The sequence below is a fragment of the Mesoplodon mirus genome (assembly GCF_964341445.2).
Source record: "Mesoplodon mirus genome assembly, chromosome: 12".
NCBI lineage: Eukaryota > Metazoa > Chordata > Mammalia > Artiodactyla > Ziphiidae > Mesoplodon > Mesoplodon mirus.
In genome coordinates, this window is record NC_138988.1 from 63,307,532 (window position 1) to 63,334,132 (window position 26,601).

General features: G+C 38.3%; 1 protein-coding gene across 17 annotated transcripts in view; it reads left to right on the forward strand.

Annotated features, from left to right (window-relative positions):
• Positions 1 to 26,601, forward strand: part of DST (dystonin) — a 488,128-nt gene that overhangs the window by 304,619 nt on the left and 156,908 nt on the right. For all 17 annotated transcript variants that reach the window (XM_082637986.1, XM_082637996.1, XM_082637982.1 and 14 more), the window contains 23 exons: positions 2,020 to 2,115; positions 2,606 to 2,733; positions 5,800 to 5,893; positions 6,186 to 6,340; positions 7,388 to 7,850; positions 7,932 to 8,060; positions 8,214 to 8,291; positions 8,370 to 8,531; positions 8,621 to 8,725; positions 11,609 to 11,704; positions 12,546 to 12,671; positions 13,274 to 13,426; positions 13,615 to 13,769; positions 13,980 to 14,106; positions 14,577 to 14,760; positions 15,702 to 15,859; positions 16,770 to 16,948; positions 17,878 to 18,016; positions 18,845 to 19,038; positions 20,197 to 20,359; positions 21,201 to 21,284; positions 22,013 to 22,120; positions 22,640 to 22,738. In XM_082637986.1, the coding sequence (XP_082494112.1) occupies positions 2,020 to 2,115; positions 2,606 to 2,733; positions 5,800 to 5,893; positions 6,186 to 6,340; positions 7,388 to 7,850; positions 7,932 to 8,060; positions 8,214 to 8,291; positions 8,370 to 8,531; positions 8,621 to 8,725; positions 11,609 to 11,704; positions 12,546 to 12,671; positions 13,274 to 13,426; positions 13,615 to 13,769; positions 13,980 to 14,106; positions 14,577 to 14,760; positions 15,702 to 15,859; positions 16,770 to 16,948; positions 17,878 to 18,016; positions 18,845 to 19,038; positions 20,197 to 20,359; positions 21,201 to 21,284; positions 22,013 to 22,120; positions 22,640 to 22,738 (3,375 nt within the window). The remainder of the gene's footprint in view (positions 1 to 2,019; positions 2,116 to 2,605; positions 2,734 to 5,799; positions 5,894 to 6,185; positions 6,341 to 7,387; positions 7,851 to 7,931; positions 8,061 to 8,213; positions 8,292 to 8,369; positions 8,532 to 8,620; positions 8,726 to 11,608; positions 11,705 to 12,545; positions 12,672 to 13,273; positions 13,427 to 13,614; positions 13,770 to 13,979; positions 14,107 to 14,576; positions 14,761 to 15,701; positions 15,860 to 16,769; positions 16,949 to 17,877; positions 18,017 to 18,844; positions 19,039 to 20,196; positions 20,360 to 21,200; positions 21,285 to 22,012; positions 22,121 to 22,639; positions 22,739 to 26,601) is intronic.

Sequence of the window (26,601 nt, forward strand, 5' to 3'; positions counted from 1 at the left end):
TTTCAGAAATTGAAGAAAAATTGCCCTTGGCAAGGTACTAATCATCAGGCAAATTATTTATTTATTCGTCTCCTATTGTACAGAGAAAATGGAAGTGAACATTAATAATTAAAAGATAATAGTGACAACATCTTAAAGAAATGTATAGTCCCTTTGGTTTGAATTGTTGAGAGTTTTAAGGTTTAATTTGGGAAGGTTTCTGGAAGTGACATTGCCAGATTCTTTTTGGTGCCTGGGAGATGCCTGGAGCCAGCAGATGGCTGGGGCACGAGGCGGGCGGGAGCTTGTGCAATGTGACCGTGGCAGGGCCTGTGCCTGTGGTCACATCCTGTTAAAAAACGGCCTCAGAGGCTCATGTGGTACGGCAAGAGGTACATACCGTCTTTCACCACGAATTCAAAAATACATACCTGACTCCCAGAGTAAATGAGTTCCTGGTTTAGTAGAACATTTACTACTACCTAAGAACCTGGGTCCATCTCTTTGAGCAGAGACATTATAGAAATATTAAAAGATAGTACAGATATAGAAACGTATTGAAAATAAGTTGTCTCATTTTGTACATTAGGATTTGTCATAGCAAAGTAGTGTACTTTATTTCAAGAACTGGGTAATGCGAGTATGAACAACAAAGTCTAATTCCTTGAATTGCAGACTTTGCTTTCTGGATGAGACTAGCATTGCAAAAAACGGTCCTAACCCGGGGTGGGCCCTGTTAAAGTTAGTAATTGTGTCCATGCGTCTATATGGAACATCTGTGGAATAGCTTTTATTCACGTTGCCATGGGGAACTTGTCCTTGGCACAAAGTTCCTTGGTGTGTGTCGATGTGATGCTGTTTAAGTTCTCTCTGAAGCTGTTTGTGTGATGTCTGCCTCTGTGGCTGGAACCTCTCCTGGCAGGAAAGCTTTCCTCACCCTTCTATCAGCATGTCTGCTGTGAACAGTGGGTAGTCCATGAGGGCATTCCGTGCTTATTCACCTATGGACATCCTGAAATGGTGCATTTTGAGTTTAAACCAATTTTCAGATTTCGAGTTCCATTTATTTCCAGATGGATTCCTTTTGTCCAGACATTTGAGTAAATTCTTGCTGGCTTCTGATTAATACAGATTCTTAAATTATTAAAGAAGTTCGAGTGACTACACAGATTACTGACTGGTGCCTGGGATAGGACGTGATACAGGAAAAAAGTATATTGTGGGGAAATACCAAATAATTTTATTAGCCAGCAAAACATTAAATGGAATCCTTCAAAGAAATGGGTCTGCCTGAATGTTTGCAGGGACTTGTTTTAAAGCAGCACGAATTAGGATGAAATAATTAGCATACACTTATTAAATGTGGAGATGCTTTATCAATATAATTTTTATAAGGTCCTTGTTAATAAATATAATAAACATATTTAAGAGATTCCCAAGTTAATATCTATAAATTAGATAGTAATTTAATTATATGGTTCAAACTTTTATAATAATAGCAGCGACCAATAGCATCTGTCTTCGTTTACTTATAAGTTCTGCTTAATTTGGTCAATGGGACATTGAAATGAAATTTTAGTCCTATCTATCTGATGAGAATTCTGTTTTCAAGGATAGACCATGAAATAGAGGAGAATGCTCCCCACCCCTTTTTATGGGAATTGCATCAGATGATTTTTCCAAAAACTAAAAGCTAAAGTACAGCATTTTGGAAGTGGATCTTTTAAAGTATGTATCTTCTTGTTTGGATAACGAGAGATTGTCAGTAGAGCCATAGTAGATACTGCTGTGGTTTTCACTATCCAGATGGCTGGGTAGCCTATGTTGCATCAGGGCTCATAGCCATAATTACACCCTCCTCAGATCCCATACAGCCTGGTTACCGACTGGCTGGGAATCAGCAGCGTCCTTGAGTGTCTGTTTAGGAATGCCACCGAGGGCACTAGACAGAGTAAATAGCATTTGAAGTGGTGGCATTATGTGATAATGAAAACAGGTCTTTGAAGTTTGGCCCTTCATTTATTTTCCCTTTCTTTTTAGGCACTTTATACTCAGTATTTACAGTTTAAAGAAACAGAAATTCCACCAAAGGAGACAGAAAAATCAAAAATTAAACGCCTGTATAAATTATTAGAGGTAAGCAGAAATTTCCTTTGTATTGTCAAATGTAATATTTTAAAAGAATTTTATTGAAGTATACTTGATGTACAGTGTTGTGTTAATTTCTGTTGTACAGCAAAATGATTCAGTTATACATATGTGTATATTCTTTTTCATATTCTTTTCCATTATGGTTTATCATAGCATAATGAATATAGCTCCCTGTGCTATACAGTAGGACCTTGTTGTTTATCCATCCTATATATAATAGTTTGTGTCTGCTAACCCCAAACTCCCAATCCATCCCTCCCTCACCCCTCTTCCCCCTTGGCAACCACAAGTCTGTTCTCTACGTCTGTGAGTCTGTTTCTATTCCGTAAAGTTCATTTGTGTCATATTTTAGATTCCACATACAAGTGGTATCATAAGGTATCCAATATTATCTTTAGTAATATACCTTGATGTAAGAAACATAATTTTTTACGTCTTTGCTTCACATTAACTTTTTTGTTGTTGTTTTCTCTAGATTTGGATAGAATTTGGACGCATCAAACTCCTTCAAGGTTATCATCCCAATGACATAGAAAAGGAGTGGGGAAAGCTCATCATTGCCATGCTTGAGAGGGAGAAGGCTCTTCGTCCTGAAGTGGAAAGGTGAGTGGGGATGTCCTCTGCCCTGGGTGTCCAGTGGGAGGGGTCAGCGTGTGTCGTGGAAAGAACTTAAGCTTTGGAGACCAACATTTACCTTTTTCATTCACTTGGCTGTGTGACCTTGAATAAGTCACTTAGCCTTTCTGATTCTCCATTTTCTTGTCTAGAAACTCTTCCAAGAGGTTTGAGGAGGGATCAGTGAAGTAGTGTTTGAAGAGGGCCTAGGTTGGTGTGTAAAATCTCATCTCATACGATGGTTACAGTTTTAAAGCCAGTCAGGATGACCCGTGAGAATTTCTCCAACTGACTTTAAAGTCGCCAAGGCCTGGATCCAGAAGGTCATCCATACATAACATAGACTAACCATGAACTTATCTTGTTTCTTGTTGTATTTTTGGCTACGGCCCTCTTTTTACGGGGCAGTGAACCCTCTATTTGAAGGGCAGTGAGGCCGCTTCTAGAGAACACTTAGTAAATGCTGACTCAAGTTCCCTCTCTGCTTTTTTGCCCTGAAAACATCACTGACCTTCATCCTTTCTCTCCCGCTACACGCAGCTGCCGGGGAAGGTCCTCCTTGGTCTTCAGGACACATTTGTTGGATGGATGTGTCTCTGGGGTAGTCCTTACATCCCAGCCTGACTTGTGGTGTGTGGGGCTTGTGTGGCCTGAGTCCACGGGGCTGGCCTTACAGCCTGACTGGTGGCCAGACCAGGCATCGCCCTCAGACCCGACTGGCCCCACGCCACCTCGCTTCTGCAGTGCGGTCACGCCGTCTGCCTCTCAGGAGCTCTGACTTGCCAAGGTCCCAGCCTCCCCCATGTATGAGATCTCTGCACTGTCTGATCCTTTGGCTGGGAAGTCTGTTTCATCCCCTCTTTACTCCTCATCTTTCTCAGATCTCGGCTTCAATGTAATTTCCTCCAGAAACTTTCCACAGTCTCCCAGGTTGGTTCAGACGTCTTGGTGATAACGCTCCTGTCTATATGGATTCCTCCTTCATAGCCCTCATCTCCGTTGTAATTTTGTATATGTGTCCGTGATTGGTTAAGGGCTGCCCATTCTACAGTGTGAGCCCTAGTAACGTGGAGACAAATTCCCGTTTCTGTAGTTCCTTGTGTCGCCGACACTTACCACCCTGCCTGCTATCAGTATCCTGATGCTCTCTGCGCCCCCTCGTAACTTCCACATGGAAGAAATATGAGCTAATGTGTTGAAGATACAGGGGCAATTCTAACTTGTCAGGCCTTTATTAAATCACTGATGACACTGTTGTTAAAGCAGCATGTTCTATCTACATAACTAGGTCATTAGAACCAGAATAAGCTCGAAATACCCAGGATGGACCTTTTATGGAGGAGATAATTCTGGGTGGTTCAGATGGGATGCTCAGCTTCTCATCGGAAAGAGTGGAAAAGGATGCCACAGAAAAGAGTACACAGTAGATTTTAGTCGACAGAGTAGCAGCTGGATTTTAATATATGTTAATGAAAGAATGCTATGGTTAAGAGTTCGAGGTCTAGGAGCCAGTCAATCCTGGATGAATTATTAGCTCAGTGTACAAGCCATGTAATCTTAGATTCAGTAACCTCTCTGAGCTTCAGTTTCTTCGTTTGTAAACAGGATGTAATAGTACCTACAGCATTCGGTGGTTCTGAGTATGTCTGTAAAATGATGAGTTAACTTCCTGGCATGTAACAATTGCTTCAGAAATGTTAGGTGCTGGCTGCTATCACTATTTGCGCTTTTCTTTTTCCTGACTATATCTGACATGGCACTCTCAAATTTCCTTTTCTTGCCTTCTGAAAAGAACAGTATCTACCTCTAGGTGGAGAAGCAACAGTTTGGTCTTGCAGTGTTAGGGATAGGAAAATATTTAGGAGCTTGGCTGATTCAATGCCTTCATTTTTCTTGATGCAACAAGTTTTTTTTTTGGCATTAACTCTGTATTGCAAAATAATAGCTGTGCAGCATGGGAGTGTGTAAAAAACAGATGCGAAAGAGCCAATGATCTTAGGCCAGGTAATTACCTATAGAAAGGAAAAATAAGCACAGACAAATTAAATTTGCAAGCATTGCACTGATATTCTTCTTAGCACTTTGGCTTTTAAAAATGTAAAGTAACTTTAGTACGATCAGACCTAACATTCCTGGGAGCGAATCCTATAAAGGTAAATGGACAATTTTCCAGTTAATTTAACCTAATCAACAAACACCATGGTGGTTAAAAAGGAAAAGTACTTTGCTTCTCCTCAAACTCATTTGTTTATAGGTGCCTGTAAGTATCAGTTTTTAACCCAGTGTTGTTCAGTACAGACCTGGCCTTTTCTAAAAAGCTGTGATCAGGGTCTGATTGACTATTTGTGTTCTTTTAGCTGATGATTTGCCGGAATAACCTTTTCTAATTGTACCTGGGCTCCTGGGAGGCATCAAAGTTGTTTTTGAGGCAGTTGCAAATGGATGACTCTTGGTGAAGATATTTGGCAAGTCTTCTCCAGTGACGCCCCAGTCAGCCTGCCTTGTCCATACTTGTAGGGCTTTAGTGCAGGCTACAAAAGGCAGACCTCAGCTAGTAAACCCATGGCTCTAGGGGAGATTCTTCTGAATAGCTATCAGTGTATTATTTGCTGTGTGTTGAATATGCACGTTGGGGCATATTTAAGGAGCCATTAAAAGCTGTACCATTCAGCTGCCACTCTTCACCGTTAGAAGTAGCGCTTTTTGTAGACCTTCTACTTTTGAGTCTACTTTTAATGGTGAGGAAGGAACATCATTGCAAGGATAAGAATGCACAGCCGTAGTTACAGTTACCGTAGCAGTGATTCTGTGTTTAGTAACACGACTAGCACACGAACCAGTCTTGATTCAAATGAAAATTTCCTCTCAGTTCATTGTGGTCCAAGGCTGATCAATTCCTGCATTAGCTTTGGCAATGAATCCTTTGATGGACACAGGTATGGAGTCATTGATGTGGGATTGTGTTTTTTCTTTTGGTGGGCTGCATTTTTCAGGGATGGCCAACTCTACGACTTTAGAGGGAGAGGCTTTATTTTATTGCGTTCCTTCTTTTAGGTTGGACATGTTGCAGCAGATTGCCAGCCGAGTTCAGAGGGGCAGTGTCATTTGTGAAGACAAACTGATGCTTGCCCGAAACGCTCTGCAGTCTGTAAGTTCATTTTAGGAGCAGTTGGGATTGCAGTAGATGGGTCAGTGTGTTCGGATGAACTAAAACTTTGCATAACATTGGATAGATTGGTCTACTGAAACAAAGTTTGTTAAAGATTATGATTACTTTGCTTTCTTGAGGAAAAACATGTTTTTGAAGCAAAAGGGAAATCAGAGAAAATCCAAATAGCTTCTGTTCTAATACTCCGAGTTTTATATTTGAGGCTAGTTTTGAAACTTGTTTAATTAATTAATTAATGTAGAATTAATATTGAGTTCTTTTAAAAATACAGGATTCTAAAAGATTAGAATCCGGGGTGCAGTTTCAGAATGAAGCAGAAATTGCCGGTTATGTCCTTGAATGTGAGAACCTTTTACGCCAGCATGTAATTGATGTACAGATTCTTATTGATGGAAAATACTACCAGGCAGACCAGTTGGTACAGAGGTAAGAGTGCTTGTTAGTCAGCCCTGTCCTTCTGGGTGACTGTTTCATGGCACCTGCATTAAGAATGTAGAGTGTGACAATTTTATGAAATATTTCTTCAGCTCTTTTTTGTTGAAAATGTGTGTCACGTTAATTCTGTCATATTTGGGTATGTTTAGTAGGTTTTGTTCTTCAAAGATAAGTAATAGAAAAAAATTTTATGATACATATAATATTTAATGCTGTAGTAATTAACATACAGTTGAAATATTCATGTGTGATATTTGAAAAAGGGACAGTATGAGAATTACCTTTTAAGTCAGCATGTCAGTATTCTGTTTATCTTATCATGAAGATGTTTCTAATAAAGTATTGGAAGGAATATATGTGCATAAACATCTGTATCTCTGAGAAGTAGGTTTGGGAGTAGGCATGGAACCTTTCAGGTTGAATACTATATATATTATATATGTAAATATCTAAATATATGAGATATATAAAGCAAATATTATAAATGATGCTTTGACCCAGTAAGTCCACTTTTAGGAATCTATAGTAATTCTAAATATAGAAAATATCTAAATAAATATAGGAGAAAAAGCCTTTGTTCATGTCAGAAATATTTTATAGTAACAAAAATTTGGAATCTGACATGTCAAACAGTAGGAGAATGATCATATTACAGTGTAGTAATTGTGTTCATTATAAATTATAGTTATAAAAATCGTGATAATATGCAGAGTACTTATAGTACAACATTCAGTGAAAAAAATTGTGATGCAAACTTTCATCAATATGATTACAATGACATTTTAAAATAGACTTTATTTATTTGAGAAGTTTAGGTTTATAGAAAAATTGAGTGGAAAGTCCAGAGTTCCCATATCCCCCCTCAAAGCCCCTTCTCCTGTTAGTAACGTCTTGCACTAGTGTGATGCATTTGTTACAGCTGATGAGCCAATATTGATACACTATTGTTAATTAAAGTCCCTAAGTTTACATTAGAGTTCACTCTTTGAGAAAAATGCCTCTTATATTATAGCTTGTCCCTTTTGATTTTCTTTTCAGGGTTGCAAAACTGCGCGATGACATCCTGGCCTTAAGGAATGAATGTTCCTCAGTGTACAGCAAAGGCCGTGTGCTGACAGCGGAGCAGACGAAGCTCATGATATCAGGAATCACTCAGAGTTTAAACTCAGGGTTTGCACAGACCTTAAACGCCAGTCTGAACTCAGGGCTGACCCAGGGTCTAACGCCTTCCCTGACCCCGTCCAGCGTGACCTCAGGCCTGTCATCAGGGCTGACTTCCCGCCTGACCCCATCTGTCACTCCTGCATATACACCTGGCTTCCCATCAGGATTAGTTCCAAATTTCAGCTCAGGAGTGGAGACAAATTCCCTGCAAACTCTGAAGCTGATGCAGATCCGAAAGCCCCTTCTCAAGTCGTCTTTACTGGATCAGAATTTAACAGAAGAGGAAATCAACATGAAATTTGTCCAGGATCTTTTGAATTGGGTTGATGAGATGCAGGTAAAAGTATTTACTTTACCTGAATTTCAGGCTTTATTGCTACCAGTTTCTTTTTCAAACCTTATATCTTTCTATTTAAAGGTGCAGCTGGACCGCACTGAATGGGGATCAGATTTGCCAAGTGTTGAAAGCCATTTAGAAAATCATAAAAATGTTCACCAAGCTATTGAAGAATTTGAATCTAGCCTCAAAGAAGCTAAGATCAGTGAGGTATGTGAATTTGAAATCTGTATGTATTTCATCCCAGCTTCTTGTTTTGCTCTTTCTATAAAGACCCTGTTGTAACAGGGTAACGATACATTGCTTGTGAATCAGAATTCCTTAAGATTCCTAACCTTGCTCTCTTTTTATTCCATGTTATAGATCCAGATGACAGCACCTCTTAAACTAACTTATGCAGAAAAGTTGCACCGATTAGAAAATCAGTATGCAAAACTCTTGGTAAGTTTTTTTAACTTTCTGTTCCGCTTACCTCTATGTGGCAAAGACACGATTCTTACAATGATTCTCCTTGTAAAGAACACATCCAGGAATCAGGAACGGCACCTTGATACACTCCACAATTTTGTAACTCGTGCAACTACTGAGCTTATTTGGTTGAATGAAAAAGAAGAGGAGGAAGTTGCTTATGACTGGAGTGAAAGAAATACCAACATAGCCCGGAAAAAAGATTACCATGCTGTGAGTATGACTTCTGTAACTGGATGTTAAAAATGCATTTCAGGTTTTATCATTTTCTAACATATTTCTTGCTTGTTTCTTTAAATCAGGAATTAATGAGAGAACTTGATCAAAAGGAAGAAAATATTAAATCAGTTCAGGAGATAGCAGAGCAGCTGCTTCTGGAAAATCACCCAGCCCGATTAACCATTGAGGTAAGTCAGAAAGTGTAATAGTCACAGTGGAATACAGACATTTGATTATTACCCTTCAGATTCTTCTATTGTTGATAAATTGAAAAATGCAAACTATCAAACTTCTATTATAACCTGAATCAAAAAGAATGTTTCTGACAGATCATACTGATTTGCCTTCAGTTCTGAAGTGTGTCACCCACTCATCACTTCCAATAAAGGTACTTTGTCAACCTCTATGGCCAAAGAGATGTAGTACAGTAACTGTGAAGGACCTTGACTTGACAGGCTTTGAGGCTGATATTTCTTCCTAACCATATGACACTGCCCCAGGGACGTAACCTTGCTCAGTCCCATTCACTTACCTAAAATGGGGGAAATTGTTTCTAACCCATAGAGTTGTGTGAGAAGAAGAAGAATGTACTCTTACTATTTAGTTCAGTTCTTGGTACACAATAGGTTCTCAAGAAGTACTAGTTATTATTGTTGAATTTACTAATTGTATTCATGATCTGGTTTTGTGAGGTGTGTCCTCAGGGTATAACACACATTTCAGACCCAGAAGGGGAGGGTTGATCTAGGGTTTATCAGGCTGCCCGTGGGGTGGCGGTGAGGTGGGGTGTGTTTACTTTTGGGGCCTGATATCTACTGGTTAGAGTTAGTGACTGTCTGAATGTGCAGGGGGTGATGTAAGAGGGCGAGAAGCATGTAACGTGGACAGATGTGGTGTATTTCCAGAGGAAGAAGAATGAAGCTATGCTTACAATGGGACACGCAGTTGAAGAAAGGAATCTGAGAGTCTTTGTTCACTGAAATAAGTCTTCGTGACACAAAAATTAAGAAAATAAAATTCTAGGCCTCACTTGGTGGTCTTGGGAATATTATAGGTGACCTTCTTTCATATAAAAACGTGGTTTTCATCCCCAGGAAATGCTGCATAGGAATGTTAAAGACACAGAAGGTAGGGTGGCACTAGAGAAAGGAAATTAGAATCATGAAGGGTCGGGATATACTTTTCTATGATGATCAACTAAAAGTGGGATAGATAATCTTTGGAGTAGAGAGATGAAAGCTGTTAGGAAATATAATTGTAGTTTGAGAATTTTGATGGGAATGGAAAATGTGGATGTGAACCTGATTACTTTCAGGTAGAGCTGTTAGTCTGATTAACTGAAAGTCTGGAACAATAGAATTAAGCCGTAGTCGTCCTTATGATTCCATGGGCCCATCCAATGTCTTGTGGGCAATGGATAATAGTTAATTATTAACTCTTTTATATTTTATGTGAAAAAGAAACTAATAATCTGACCATGCACGATGTGTCTTTTATAGCCAGTTTACTCAAGTAGCTTAATTGGAGGGAGCAGGTAATGTGATTCGGATGTGTTGCCAGATTTCCAGTGCTGCCTTGTGCATTCCACCCAGAAAGCTGCCTGGACAGAGCTCAGCAGGAGTGTTTTTTCCAGGAGGAAGGACAGGCTTACATAAGACAGTCATTAGAGCATCAAGGGCGCCCTCTTCTGGAAGCCAGTGAACTGAACCTTAAATATGAAAGGGTGTTTCTTTCATGTTTTCTAGTAAGTAGGTGTCTTTTCTACAATATTTTTGCTCTCAGGAAAGAGACACCAAGTGGTAAATAAAAATTCAAGTAAAAACGTATGAAATAAAAATTCCTAGTATTATCTTTTCTTTTTTTTTAAAATTTTTGGCCGTGTTGGGTCTTCGTTGCCGCACGTCGGCTTTCTCTAGTTGCAGTGAGTGGGGGCTACTCTTCGTTGCAGTGTGCGGACTTCTCATTGCAGTGGCTTCTCTTGTTGCCGAGCACGGGCTCCAGGCACGCGGGCTTCAGTAGTTGTGGCACGTGGGCTCTAGGGCACAGGCTCCGTAGTTGTGGTGCACAGGCTTAGTTGCTCCGCGGCATGTGGGATCTTCCCCGACCAGGGCTCGAACCCGTGTCCCCTGCATTGGCAGGCAGATTCTTAACCACTGTGCCACCAGGGAAGTCCCCCTAGTATTATCTTGAATGTAATTCCAGAATTACACTAATAATGGATTGCTTATGCCCTTTTCCATCCTCCCCAAACAGTCCCGGTAAAAAGAAACAAATAGGGCTTCCCTGGTGGTGCAGTGGTTGAGAGTCCGCCTGCCGATGCAGAGGACACGGGTTCGTGCCCTGGTCCGGGAAGATCCCACATGCCGCGGAGCGGCTGGGCCCGTGAGCCATGGCCGCTGAGCCTGCGCGTCTGGAGCCTGTGCTCCGCAATGGGAGAGGCCACAACAGTGAGAGGCCTGCGTACTGCAAAAAAAAAAAAAAACCAAAACAAACAAACAAACAAAACAAATAAGTAACCCCCACCCCTGCCAAGAGCTTCCAGACTAGTTTGGAAGCAAAGACAGAGAAAACTACAGACCATGTATTTTTGTGTCAGGAGGGTTATTTTATGATCCAGTAATAGAAAAATTCAGAAAAAAGAAAGATGAAGGAAAATGTCATGAAGGAGACATATCTGAAGATGCCATATAGGCGAGTGTTGGCAGGTGGAGGGTTGGTTTTCTAAAAAGCTGAGATAGCTTGCATCCATTTCTAATATTAAAGAGGTTTTCATGGAAAAACATCCAGAGCTAGCTTTTTCCATATATTTTAAGAAAAAAATGTCAAGAAGCTAAAAATTTGAAAGAAAGTGACTGGACTGATTGAAAAATTTATATTTAAACTTTTAGGGCTGGCTTTGTACAACTGGGAACTCGTAGTTTAGAGGGACATTTGACTACCCCGATTCTTCAAGTCTTACTCTGTTAAAGAATTCTCATCATCTATATAGACACTAGAGTCTTTTATGCTTGAGAAGTAAGTCGTGTGTCTTACTGTCCAGACGACAACAGTGGCTATGTTTTACCTGTCAGGCCTACCGAGCGGCGATGCAGACGCAGTGGAGCTGGATCCTGCAGCTCTGCCAGTGCGTAGAGAAGCACATAAAGGAGAACGGTGCTTATTTCGAGGTATGGAGGCAGAATCACCATGTCGATCGATGGTATTGAAATTTTGGCTGAGTTACAGAAAACATTTCCATGATGTACTGTTAAGATGCATGTATGTAGTGTTCAGGGGAAAGAAACCAAAATGTTTTCTTTGTAGGGTATAGGGATATATGTTCTTCAAGGTAAATGGAAGCATTCTAGTAAGGAAGAAATACTTTAAAAACTGCTTAAAATGTCAGAAAATCTTAATTTTGTCCATGCTTCTCTTATTAAGGAACTGTTTCATTACAGAGAGCTTCCTTTCTGTTCTTCAGAAGTTTTAAAATATTCTTGGAATTTCACTCCCGATTAACAGCTGTTTGGACCCTAAAGTGAAATAGAAGTTCAGTCAAAATAATTTCGAGCCAAAACCACAGTATAGAGAGAAACTTTGTTATATATATATGTATATATTAGTTTTCATGTTCTTTTCCATTTTGGTTTATCACAGGATATTGGATATAGTTTCCTGTGCTATACAGTAGGACCTTGTTGTTTATCCATCCTACATATACCGGTTTGCATCTTCTAATCCTAAACTTGCAATCCATCCCTCCCTCCCCCACCTTCCCTCCCCCTTGGCAGCCACCAATCTGATCTCTATAGACATAAACTTTGGATGGACAGTTAGAATTCATTCATCATCATCCAAGTTCAAGAATTGGTGTTTGATTAAAGGAATGATTTTGGCTAAGTTGTCTTGTGATCTTATTCTGTTCCCATGTAGGAAGTGTCCACACAGGGCTCTGGTACTCGAATGTGACAACTCTGGGCTTTGCTGACATTGCATACACTTTAACTGCCTGTTTTCATCTTTCCTTAGTTTTTCAATGATGCCAAAGAAGCCACGGATTACTTGAGGAATCTGAAAGACGCCATTCAGCGGAAGTACAGCTGTGACAGGTCCAGCAGCATTCACAAGCTGGAGGACCTCGTTCAGGAATCAATGGTATGAACAGGAAAACCTGCAAGTTTCATCAGTGATGTATAGTGAGGACTAGATTAGTGCTTTATTATATTTTCTATGTGCAGAACTTCATGTTTCATTGGTACTCTTGATATTTCTGCCTCAATCAAGCATTTAAACATTCAGTTTTAGTGTTTTTTGGTAACAAATACAACAAAAGTGTTTTTCATGTGATTGCCTCAATATTTTAAAATGCTTTCACTGTGTTGTGTATGTCTGTGTTTAGTCATTCATTCCATAAATACTTGTTAGCATTTCGGTATCCCAGACACTATTTTAGGTGCTGGGGATAGAACAGTGAAGAAAACAGACAAGAATCCTGCTTATATGCTGGGGATGGGGCTCAATAAACATGATAAATTAGTAAAATATACGTAGTATGTTAGATAGTGGTAAATGCGAAGGAGGAAAGAAACAACCAATCAAAACAAGGGAAGAGAGGTGTCAGCGGGGGTGGGAGGGATTGAAAGCTTAGACCTGGTGGTCAGGGAAGATTCTTCTGGTCAAGTTCGTTTAGGCAAAGCCCTAAAAGAAGAGAGCGCACACGTTTTTTACTTTAAAAATCCATCTGATGTATTCCCTAGGAAGAGAAAGAAGAGCTTTTGCAGTATAAAAGCACAGTCGCAAGCCTGATGGGGAGAGCAAAAACAATCATTCAGCTGAAGCCAAGAAATCCTGACTGTCCACTCAAAACTTCTATTCCGATTAAAGCCATCTGTGACTACAGACAAATTGAGGTACTTTAACTCCTAGAAACAGACCAGGTTCTGGCATTATTCATATATTTTAAAAATGAGGTCATATTGCTCATTAGTGGTAAAGTTTTCCACCTCAGAAATACAAAAAACATCCCAAGGTTGGATGTGGAAAAAGATGAGTACCACAGTGACCTCATCTTGTTATTCTGTTCTTCTTTTAAAACCAGATAACCATTTTCAAAGATGATGAATGTGTTTTGGCGAACAACTCTCATCGTGCTAAGTGGAAGGTCATCAGCCCCACTGGGAACGAAGCCATGGTCCCGTCTGTGTGTTTCAGTGTCCCTCCTCCAAATAAAGAGGCAGTCGACTTTGCAAACAGGTTTGTGTGCACTAGCTCCAGATGTAGGCCTGGCTGTGGAATTCTCTGAAGGTTAAAGAAACAATCAGTCAGTGCTTTGACAAGGCTCATAGGATCAGGAGGACCTAGAACTAGGAAACCTAGTATATGTCACAAACACAAAGAAAAATTGTAGCGTGTGTTCAGAGGGAGTGGAAAGGCTGAATCTGAGTTTTCTTTTATATATTTCAGAATCGAGCAGCAGTATCAGAACGTCCTGACCCTTTGGCATGAGTCTCACATAAACATGAAGAGTGTGGTCTCCTGGCACTATCTCATCAATGAAATTGACAGAATCCGAGCTAGCAATGTGGCTTCAGTGAGTATAAATCTACACATCCACCTAACCTGTCCAAAGATTTGGGGCCCCTTGTCACGAGGGGTGGGTTTTGTATTTTCTCTGGGGTAAGATGGAGTTGAGCAGATCCATGATAATAGTCATTCATTCAATGAATATCTGTCCTACGCCTGCTGTATACGAGGCATTTTCTAAGGACTGGGGGATCTGGAAATCCCAAACTTCATTCAGGGCCTACATTTTCATTGGGAGACACGGTCTAGTGTTTGGGCATATAGAGATGGGTGTAGTTTGATTTCATTTATTAAATTTTATAGTCTTGTTTTTTCTCATCTTTTAAAACCTAAGATTGTAAATGAAGAAACAATTAATTTCCAGTGGTTTTCTATTTATGACTGTTAACATAAACTCATGTCCCATGAGACCCACTTGAGATCTGTCCTTTGGAAATTTTACTCTTAGTTCTATAATGGATCACTGGTCTTCTTTAGATAAAGACAATGTTACCTGGTGAACATCAGCAAGTTCTGAGTAATCTGCAGTCTCGTTTTGAAGATTTTCTTGAAGATAGCCAGGAATCCCAGATATTTTCAGGTTCAGATATAACACAACTGGAAAAGGAGGTTAATGTGTGTAAGCAGTATTATCAAGAACTTCTTAAATCGGCAGAAAGAGGTAAAGCATGGGAATCCTTGCCTTTTTTTCCCCATGGGTTTTTAGTCCAGGCTATTTTCTGCTATCAATGGGAATCTCAATCTTAGGTATATTTTGTCACTCCACCTGTAATAGGTAGAAACAATTATTGGAACATTAAATGCATGTTTGAGGTAGGAAGATTCAAGGAGGGATTCAGTTATTTCCAAATGATGAATTAATAAAAAGATGTCAACCAAGTCGTATGACAATGAATTCTTAGTGTATCTACTTTTAAACATTTTCACTATTTTGCAATGTAATGTTCAGAATGATGATCTTTTAGTTTCAGAAAAGTTTCAATTATTTTTCCATATACCAAACTTGGATTTTTTTAAAGACTTTTTCTTAGAGCAGTTTTAGATTCACAGCAAAACTGAGAGCAAAGGGCAGAGATTTCCTATAACCAAACCTGAATTTTATACAGGGGTTGAAGGAAAAGATTTTGTCTTGTTAACTTTTGTTAAATATAAATTTTATTCCAAACACTTGATATAACTTAGAGACCAAAAAAACTTAGTAGTGATACTCTATTTAAAAAATTTTTAAACATTAACATAATCTTTACCTTTCATTTTAAAGGATTTTAATTTAGTTTTTATTACTAATCTCCTACTAACATAATTCACATTTTTGTGAACACAAAACAGAGCAATATATTACTTTCCTTAGAAAAAGGAAATATCATAAATCAGATATTGGTACTTTAAGTGGCATTGGGGAAATTTTATTAAATCTTCGTAAATTGTAATGTCCATGATTTCAAGGTTTATATCCTTGGGTGGATTTGTGGTGATAACTGGTAACATCAGTTTGACTACCTGTGTTTTAGTAGTAGTAAAACTGCCATGTTAAATCATGGACGAGAACATCCAAAAGATAGAAAATGAGGTATTTTCTAAACATTACATTTATTTTCACAGAGGAGCAAGAGGAATCAGCTTATAATCTCTACATCTCTGAAGTCCGAAACCTCAGGCTTCGGCTTGAGAGCTGTGAAGACCGTCTCATCAGACAGATCCGCACTCCCCTGGAGAGAGATGACCTTCACGAAAGTGTGTTCAGAATCTCAGAGCAGGAGGTGAGGCTGAGAAGCGGGTGGGGACAAGATTAGCACAGATTACTGTCTTAATGACCTTTACTGTCGACTCTGCGACCTCTCACATGCTCCCTTTGCCAGGGGTCACTTGGTGAGATCTGCCTACGGACTTAACGCTGATGGCAGACTAGGATTCTGTAATTCAGTTCTGTCTCTCACTTGGGTAAACACAGGAACACGTACTTTCTCACCCATTTATGTGGAGGCTGCGAGGGCTTCTCACAGTTTCTCACCTGCTCTATGCACAAGCACTGAATTAGATGTTTGGGCCCGAGGAGGTGGACAGTGAGGGAATGATTGATTATGAAACTTGACTGCTTTGGCTTCATTTCTTTGATAAAGAAAAAGTAAAGAGTATGTCAATGTTTTGCAACTAGAGATGATCATACTAAGTGAAGTAAATCAGAAAAAGACAAATACCGTATGTTATCACTTATATGTGGAATCTAAAATATGACACAAATGAACATATCTACAAAACAGAACCAGACTCACAGACATAGAGGTCAGACTTGTGGTTGCCAAAGGGAAGGGGGGTGGGGGAGGGAAGTACTGGGAGTTTGGGATTAGCAGATGCAAACTGTTATATATAGAATGGATAAACAACAAGGTCCTACTGTATAGCACAGGGAGCTATTTTCAATATCCTGTGATAAACCATGATGGAAAAGAATATGAACAAAATGTATGTATGTGTTTAACTGAATCACTTGGCTGTACAGCAGAAATTAACACAACACTGTAAATCAACTACACTTCAATTAAGAAAAAAGAATACGTACATGTTTAAGTCAAGGGTCATAATGGGAAATGTGTATTTTTAAAGTGTTTGAAGAAAGAGACACCATCTGGAGTGATAGCCTAATCCTTATGTTTGTTCTCTGTTGTGTAGAAACTAAAGAAAGAGCTGGAGCGACTTAAAGGCGATTTGGCCACAATCACGAGTAAATGCGACGACTTTTTCAGTCAAGCAGCCGCCTCTTCCACGGCTCCCACCTTGCGATCTGAGCTCAGCGTGGTCGTCCAGAGCATGAACCACGTCTATTCCATGTCCTCCACCTACATAGAGAAGTATGGAACCACTGCCTTAATAGAAATCATCTAAACTGGCTTCATAAAAGTGCCACTTATATATATAGGCTGTTTAGCCAAAAATGTTCACTTTTAAGAATACAAAATTTTTTTCTTAATAACAAATATATTAAATATTTCTGTGGACTTATGATGCATCTTCATGCTGAAAGGGAATGTGAGCTTCAGAGACTAGAGCATTAATGATCTTCCCACATGTTGCCTATAGTTTTGGTAGCTCAGCTGTTGTAGCCTATAGGACTTTCCTACCAGGCTTGGTCTAAATTAGGTTTGAAAGAAGCCCCTCTGCTGTTGGAATCTCCTGCTGAAGACCACTGTGGGGGCAGGGCATGGGTTCTGTTAGAAGACAGTTAGTGGGATGTTAATCCTTTTTTAAAAATTTTATTGAAGTATAGTTGATTTACAGTGTTGTGTTATTTACTGCCGAGTCACTGCTACAGCAAAGTGATTCAGTTATACACATATATACATTCTTTTTCATATTCTTTTCCATTGTGGTTTATCCTAGGATATTGAATGTAGTTCCCTGTGCTCTACATTGGACCTTGTTCTTTATCCATTCACTATATAACAGTTTGCATCTGCTAACCCCAAACTCCCACTCCATCCCTCCCCTAACCCCCTCCCCCTTGGCAACCACAAGTCTGATCTCTGTGTTTGTGAGTCTGGTTCTGTTGCGTAGATAAGTTCATTTGAGTCATGCTTTAGATTCCACATATAGGTGATATCATATGGCATTTGTCTTTCTCTGTCTGACTTACTTAGTGGGATATTAATCTTGTAATAAAAGTGTCAGTGTCTCGGGATGAAGAACATGCTGCATCATGCACCCTCATGGTGCTTTGGGACTGTATTGTGGGAAAATAAACGCTTACCAAAAGGGGGTGTTGTTTAATTCTCTTTTTCAGGTTGAAAATTGTCAACTTGGTGTTAAAAAACACTCATGCTGCAGAAGCCCTTGTAAAATTCTATGAAACTAAACTGTGTGAAGAGGAAGCAGTTACAGCTGACAAGAATAACATTGAGAATCTAATGAGTACTTTAAAGGTATGCGTTTCACTGCTGGCTATTTTTTAAGATTATCCTTTTAAAGTATTTCTCTAGCACTTGGCCCAGGTCTTCAGACATCAAGCATTAAATATCTGAACTTGAATACATTTCTGTCCATTCCATGTCCTATCTTTGTAGTACCATGGTTTACTGTAAATAAGTGTGTTCATTCATTTTTAGTTTGAGGTGAGTTCTTTTCATTTGAAGTTTGGATCTTTTTGACGGTAGGTTTTTATAGTCCGTTCATATTGGCAGCAAGAGGAGTTGAAGCTAAAAAGTAAATTTTTGGTAATAGATTCTCTTGTGGAAAGAGGCAGTTATTTTAAGAAATCAAAGAGGTGAGTAGAGTAGTTAATCTAAGAAGGAAAAAGGCTGATAGTTATACTCATCTGTTTCTCTTCTTCCATTTATAAAGCCCTGAGTAAAGATATTGTAAAACAATTGTGAAAAGTTTTCTCAGTGATTTTTTAATGCATGTGTTCATTTTTAAACAATGAGATCAGTAGATATTTAAAAAACAAACAATGAAAAAGACTTAACGAGGTAGCAGACTTGCTTATGAAATATATTTTATTTTACTGATATGCAAATTTTGTTAGACTGAACTCTATAAAACTGTTGGTTTTTTTAGGTCAAAGTACAGTCAAATATTGGCAATTTTATAAGGCTCAAGCTAATGTAATATTTTGTATATGAAAGATATTCTTTCCATTTTCTGATTTTATAGCAGTCATTTGTAAATGAATATTAAAATTAGGTGAATAATGTGTTTACACAATGAGCGGTTGATACGTTTTTGTAACTTTATAAATTGATGTATTTTAGCAATGGAGATCTGAAGTGGATGAAAAGAGAGAGGTCTTCCATGCACTGGAGGATGAGCTACAGAGAGCAAAGACCATCAGTGATGAGATGTTTAAAACCTACAAAGAGCGTGACCTTGACTTTGACTGGCACAAAGAAAAAGCAGATCAGTTGGTTGAGAGGTGGCAGAATGTTCATGCTCAGATTGACAACAGGTTAGTACCATTTTCATTCAGTTTTAGCTCAGATTTAATCTCTGTATTCTGGGTAAAGTCTAAATGTATTAGGCTTTTTACTTCCATATGTAATTCATTCCATAGAGTTAATTTCCATATGTAGTTAATTGTGTTAATTGCAAGAGCTCTGTCCAATTACATTTCTTTTTTATAAGGTGGCCTTTAGTAAGATATTTAACTTCCAAGTAAGTTATTTTTCCATTCTGTGTTATTACAACTGTTGATGTACTCTGGCATTTATATAGTTAATCTACTTGCCTTTTCTGAAGGAAAAAACAACTGTAGTTCTCTAATTATTACCACTGATAATATCAAAATAACCATGAGTTAGTAAGAGGAGGGTGGGTCATGCATTTCCTAGGGCCGGATGTAGCATCTATACTAGACATGAAGCGTAAAGAAACTGAAATGTCCTAATGCTCATTTTAATCGAAGATACAAGAAAGTCAAAATCATTTGCCCACCGATTGAAATAAAAAAGTGAAAAGAAATGGGATGGTTTTGGGGGCTCATCTTAAAAGAAATGGAATAGTGTTCCTTCTCATTCATTTTTTATGTTTTTATTAATTCAACTAAAATGCATTTATTATATAGTGCCATTTGTGAGAAATAAATTATGTTTAAATATTTAGTATCTAATCTCTAAAATATATGATCTGTAGGTTTAATGTAGTGGTTTTAAAATCATAGAAACGGGGGTGTTTAATCACAGCTCCTAGAAAGTACCCTCTGAGTCCACGTTGAACCATTCATTGCTACCATGTCATTTTTTCAGAAGTGAACTGCCATTGCTGCAAACTTTGGGTCTTCAAGACTTGCTGATTGATAATTATTATGGTTAACTTTCCATTTTTCCTGCTTTTTAGCTTTAGTCTCTCAGGCTTGTCCCTAGAATAATCAGTACCGATAAATTGCGCAAGTCCTGGAGAAAAAGAATTTGTATTCAACCCAAGGCAGTGTAGGTGCCCTTGGAGATGGGCCTGGGATGCTGTGGCCTTGAATTCTTGACACACCCCTGTTGTTGTGCTTAGTGCATCTTAGGACAGTAATATTTTGTCCCTCCCTTTTTTTCTACACCTTCCACCTTCCTATTGGTTACTCTTGGAAACCGTGACTATTCCTTTGTTAACGTCTTAGGTTACGGGACTTGGAAGGCATTGGGAAGTCGCTGAAGTACTACAGAGATACCTATCACCCTTTAGATGACTGGATCCAGCAAGTTGAAACTACTCAGAGAAAGATTCAGGAAAACCAGCCTGAAAACAGTAAAACCCTAGCCACACAATTGAATCAACAGAAGGTGTGTAAACACAGTTCCTTGTGCTAGGGTTCTGTCTGCATTTGGTCACTCAGACCTTGACCTTCCTTTCTCTTGTTAGTACGATAAGTCAGCAGCTATTTCAAGGAAGGCAGGGAATAAATCACAAATGTTAAAAATTTGCACTCAAACCTACATCCATCCCTTATTTTGATTTAAGAAAGTTGCATGTTGGGACAGTTCAAGTTTCTAATGATCATTTAATCATAGGTATGGAAATCTCTTTGGTACTTTGCTGGCTGCAATAGTTTCATGGGATCCTAAATTAAAAAAAGGTTAGTCATAGAAAATTAAACAGCCACATGTGACCAAGAGTTAAATGCTTTGAGATTTTTGTTCCATCTTGAGAGGCCAGTAATTTCTAGCTCTCTTTAGATCAGGATTAGGTGGGGGCTAAGGGTTTCAAGTCTACTTGTGGATAATTCCCATGGAGTTTAGTAATTTCTGCTTTGGAAGCCTCATGAGGGGGTGTCACATAGTGGCTTAATCTTGAAAGCTTGGACTTTACCCATGAGGCAGATGGCATTAAGTGCAGTGGGGTAGAGGGAATTCCCTGGCAATCCAGTGGTTAGGACTTGGTGCTTTCACTGCTGAGGGCACAGGTTCAATCCCTGGTTGGGAAACTAAGATCCCACAAACCATGCGGTGCAGCCAAATCAATCAATCAATCAATAAATAAAGGCTACAATTAAAAAAAAAAGTGCAGTGGGGTAGAGAGCTGTAGTCTTAAGTGATGTAGATATTTCTTAGCACCTGAGATCTCAAGTTGTTGGATAGCATAGGGTTCCTTGTCCTTTTTTTCCTAACCTGTGTGTGCTTATAGATGCTGGTGTCTGAAATAGAAATGAAACAGAGCAAAATGGATGAGTGTCAGAAATACGCAGAACAGTACTCCACTGCGGTGAAGGTGAGAAGACCAGTTCCTTGCATCAGATTTCATGTTCAGATATTCAGGGAGGTGCTTCTACGGTGCACTTTTAAAGCCTTTGCAGGTCATTCAATCTGTGTTAAAAAGTGAAACAGAGAATCTTCACTCTTTGTCACTTATCTGTTAATTCTTTATGAAAGTGTGAGTCACGTGATGACCCCTGGTTCTTTCATTCTCTCTCTGTGTCACACACGTGCACAGCCTGGCCACACCCCCATGTGCACCAGAATAAACTGTAGCTCTGTAATCCACCTCTTACCACTTTGCTTTCCCTCTCCCCTCCTTGCTGGAGTGTTCCATGCAAGTATTGCTGGAGTACTCCATGGAAGTATTGCTGGAATATTCCATGGAAGAACGTCTACCTTGTGCTCTAAGTCACCCACCACACCTCAGCTTCACCCATCCGGATCTGCAGTCCCATTTCCTAACTAAAGGAGAGGGAGGCTGAAAATAACTGGCACACTGTCCCTATATGTCTCCATGAACTCCTAAAGAGACTTAGAAACTTTCCTGGCCACCCTAAACGTTTCTGATTTTTATTACCACCTTGGAAACATGTCAGGATTGGATTGATTCTTGAAAATGTAGTTTTGCAATATTTTCTTGACTTATTCAGTGAAAGTAGATGCCCTTTCTCTGCATCAAATCACTCTAGAATGAAGGGTTAGTGCTTTGCTTTAATTAATCTTACCATTTCCTTTATACAGGACTACGAATTACAAACGATGACCTACCGGGCTATGGTGGATTCACAGCAAAAGTCTCCAGTGAAACGCCGGAGAATGCAGAGCTCGGCAGACCTCGTCATTCAAGAGGTGATACCCGTCCAGAGATGGGGAGGGTGTAAAAGAGAGAAGCAACACTTTAGCAATTTTACATTTATACGTTTGTATTGTGGTAAAATGTCCATAATAGAAAATTCACCATTTTAGCCATTTTTAAGCATACAGTTCAGTGGCATTCAGTACATTCGTAATGTTGTACAACCTTGAACACAGTCCATTTCCAGAACATTCCATCATCCCAAACAGATGCTCTCTACCTATAACAATGCATCTTATTAAGGCTTTTAAAAAACCTTTGAAAATCTTCATTCAAGATGAATGAATTGCAGAGAATAATAAATGTGTATCATGATTAAATTTAGAGGAGGATTGTCATCATTGTGGTTTGCACAGCAGTAATCTCGTTCCTACTTGGTTATCACTGCTGGGGAGTCGTGAACTTCCCTGTTCCATAGACTAGTTAATATTTTAATTATTGCTCAGTGTTCATTCAACTCATTTAGGGCAACGGGAGGTTCTGTTTTTATTTTTATTTTTCCTTACTTGCAGTTCATGGACCTGAGGACCCGGTATACAGCTCTGGTGACCCTCATGACACAATATATTAAATTTGCTGGGGACTCATTGAAGCGTCTGGAGGAGGAGGAGGTAACCATTAACCATGGGCAGGTTACTGAAAAGGAGCCACGAGACGGTTTCATGATAAACTCACGTGGTTGAGAGCTGATGTATAAGTGATTAATTATAAAATTACAGTGAAAAACAGTAGAGGCATAGGATTTTTTGGTTTGTTATTAAGATTCTCTCGAACTGAAAAACATTACAAAAAAAAAGGAACAACCTTTCTGGAAAAAAAAATTTTTATTTTTACTCTAGGGCTCTAGTATGAGAGCGTTAATGTCATTAAGTGGTTCTATTTAAATTATGGAATGTTGGCAATTCGGCAGAATGTTTTTCAGTTTTCTCACAGTTGAGAAGTATTGTTCTTTGAAGTATAGTTACTACTGTTATGATATCTGCAGAAATATTACATAAACACATTTGTTTTATGCACTTTAAATTAATTTATATCTTCAAGGATTTAAAACATGAAAGCCATTAAGTTAGAAGTAGCAGGTGTTTATACAAAATGGTAGTACTTTTTAAGAATTGTGGGCGGTTTTATTTTGTTTTTGTTTTTAGCTTTGCCAAAAAGATATGGTGTATGTTAAAAAGGCTAAGTACCATTCTAATTTGGAGAACTTCAGTGCCTTTGATTATGCATTTAAAATATATTCAGAAACAGAAGGATTAAGGAGTTATTTATGGAAATATATTTTCATAAAAGGCTATTGTATCTAATTTTGAAAGTATGCTCTGCTCTATTACCTTGATATGCTTTCTGTTCCTAACCTCAGAACAGATAAAAATAGTAAACCAAATGCTGTAGTAAGTAAATTGTGGGGCATTAGCCATTTAAATTAGACCGTTATTGAAATTCTGTAGGTGACTGTACTTAGTGTAACTCCATTCATATAATGAGAGAACCAAAATGGTAGTAAATGTCTAATAGATGTTGCTTTCTTAGTTTCTAAAATTATGACCGCTTTGGTAAACTACTTTTGTCTGTTCAGAGTTAATAGTTTTCGGCAACTAAATCACTTAACATGGCTACTTGCAAGTCTTTATAACTAACTTCCTTTGGGTTTAGAAAGGAGAACCAGAATATTTTCATATTCAAATAACTGGCATACACTTCTCATCTATTAAGGAAAGTCCATATTTTTTTTACATTCTTAATTTTTAAGAGATATGATTCCATTTTAAATGGTATACAGATCTTTTAAATTGTGTATTTTGTAGTTAAATGTAATATAAATAATTTAAGCCCTTCCCTTTCTTACAATGTATGTCTGCACATATATGAGCCAATTTGCTCAATGTATCTGATGAAGTAGAATAGTAGAAGTTGATAGAACCAAAAGATATTTCAAAAAGCCTGAAATATATCCAAAATTATGCTTGTCATCCTTTGAAATATAAAAGATTATGTTGAATTTAAAGTCAAAACAATGTAGTTTATGGAAGACCATGCAAAGATTATTATAATTTAAAATAGATTTTAAAATTCCTTGTTAAAAATTCACCACTTAAGGATATTAATAATGGAATATCTTATAAAAGATACATAGCTCAGTTTTCAGATTCCAAAGAGTAGTGTTTCTGAAACCGGGTCTATAAAGACCAACATGAGAGGGCTTCCCTGGTGGCGCAGTGGTTGAGAATCTGCCTGCCAATGAACGGGACACGGTTTTGAGCCCTGGTCTGGGAGGATCCCACATGCCGCGGAGCGGCTAGCCTCGTGAGCCACAATTACTGAGCCTGCGCGTCTGGAGCCTGTGCTCCGCAACAAGGAAGGCCGCGATAGTCAGAGGCCTACACACTGCGATGAGGAGTGGCCCCCACTTGCCGCAACTAGAGAAAGCCCTCACACAGAAACGAAGAGCCAGCACAGCCATAAATAAATAAATAAATAAATTAATTAATAAATTAAAAAAAAAAGACTCACATGAGAGATCTTGGTCAGAGGGCAGAATTTTCCATGATAAACATGAAATCAAAGAGGGATTCAAGTTAATTTCAAAGATAATACCAAATTAGTTACAGAAATATTAGTAGAGTGTCTGTAATAGATGGATAAAGATATTTCTCTAGTCTTTGTTGATTGCAAAATATATTAAATGTTAATTGCTGAGATTAAAGGACAGCATGTCTCCTTGGGGAACATTTAGATAAAACTTGAAGTTATTTTTATTTGAATAAGTTTGAGATATACAGGAAAGCAAATCAGCAATAGGACTAAATTGTTTCTAGTAATTTTTCTAATATTTGCTAAAAAAATTCAGAGTTACCCAGGCAACATGAGATTATTATCAGTCACTAAAATGACTCCAAAACACTGAGAATTTAACAACAGACATTTTTTTCTGAGAGAATTTTCATTTTTTTTAAACCTAGAACGTGACCAAGAAAAAAAGGGAGGGACTTAAAACTTCTGAGCAACAGCTAAGTTTTAAACAGTTTGATGAGGAATTGAGAAAGACCCTTTTAGAAATCGTCTGCTGAAAACATGTTGAACACCTAATGTGTAAGCAGATAAAATGCTTCAGTATCACTGAGAGTTGACCCTGATAAGAAAATAAAGAAAATAGAACACTAAATATTGCAGACTGTGATGAGATTTGTTTTCATATGAATTCTTATTAAAAATCATATTTAGGTTAGCAAAGGAAACATCTAAAATTCTCATCAAAATTATTGGGGATCAAGAAATGAGAGGAAGAAAAATAAGATGCATGGTCTATAATACAAACTAAATTCTTGAGATTCACCAGGGCTTTTCAATGAAAATAAAATCTGCTATTTAGAATAATTTCCCTCCTTTTGTTTAAATTATTTCTAACTATGATGATTTTGAGCTGATGATATGACACTAAAAACCTTATGGTATTAATAAAGAGAAATTAAATTGTGATTATAAACTAGCCCTGATCATGTTCTGTAGTCGTGTATTTCTCCCAGCTGAGATTAATTCTGTAGTCAGTAGAGTAAACACATTTTCTTAATTGGATCTGAATCCCTAAGTACACTTTTACAAGCATTTATATTTAACAAATATCTTTATGTTTATGGAGTATCTGAAGGTTCTTGTCAAGGTGGATTCATATGAGCCATGTCATTAAGGATAACAACAAAATCAGTGAGTATATGAAGCACATCTTTTCTAAAGCCACCAGGGCCTATAGGTGCCTTTGCATTAGCAATTCTGACTTTTGTAAGTATCATAGTAGGGCAAATATAACTTAGTGAGGCATTTGACTGTAGAAATTATAGATTTGTATATAATTTTCCTCCTTCCTTATGTTAAGTATTATTTCCTCAATTGGCTCTCTGTTCCAAAGTTCTGTATCTTGCTTCTTTCACTGTAAGACAGGAGAATGTTAATATCATTTCAAATTTCCATTGGGCTAGAAAATGAAAACTAAATTCTCTAATGTGATTCAATTCCTACACATTGTATGTTTCTTCTTAGCCCATAGGACTGAGTTGTGTGTGAAAGCAGAAAGAGGACTGTTGTGAGAATTTTGGTTCCTACTTTGTCACTTGCCTGTTGTGTGAGTTTTCAAAATTATTTAACCTCCCTAGACCTCAGTGTCCTCATCTGGGGTGAGGGTCATACTGTAAGGTTCCTTCTTGCTGTAAAATTCTGAGCTAGCTAACTTTAAAAGCAGAATTATTCCTAAGAGACCAAAAAAAAAAAAAAAAAAAAAAAAGAAAAGAAAAGATGCCTTGATTTAGAAAACCTGACACGCAGGGTTTTTGGTCTTCTCCGACTACTGACTTCCTGAAGCTTCTTCTCTGCAGATGGTGGTGGTGGTGGTGGTGGGGTTTGTTCTGCCTTTGGTTTCACTGGTCTGTGTAAGTCCTTTCATGAGCATGACTTCAAATTCTTGAAGACAGATTGGAGTTGA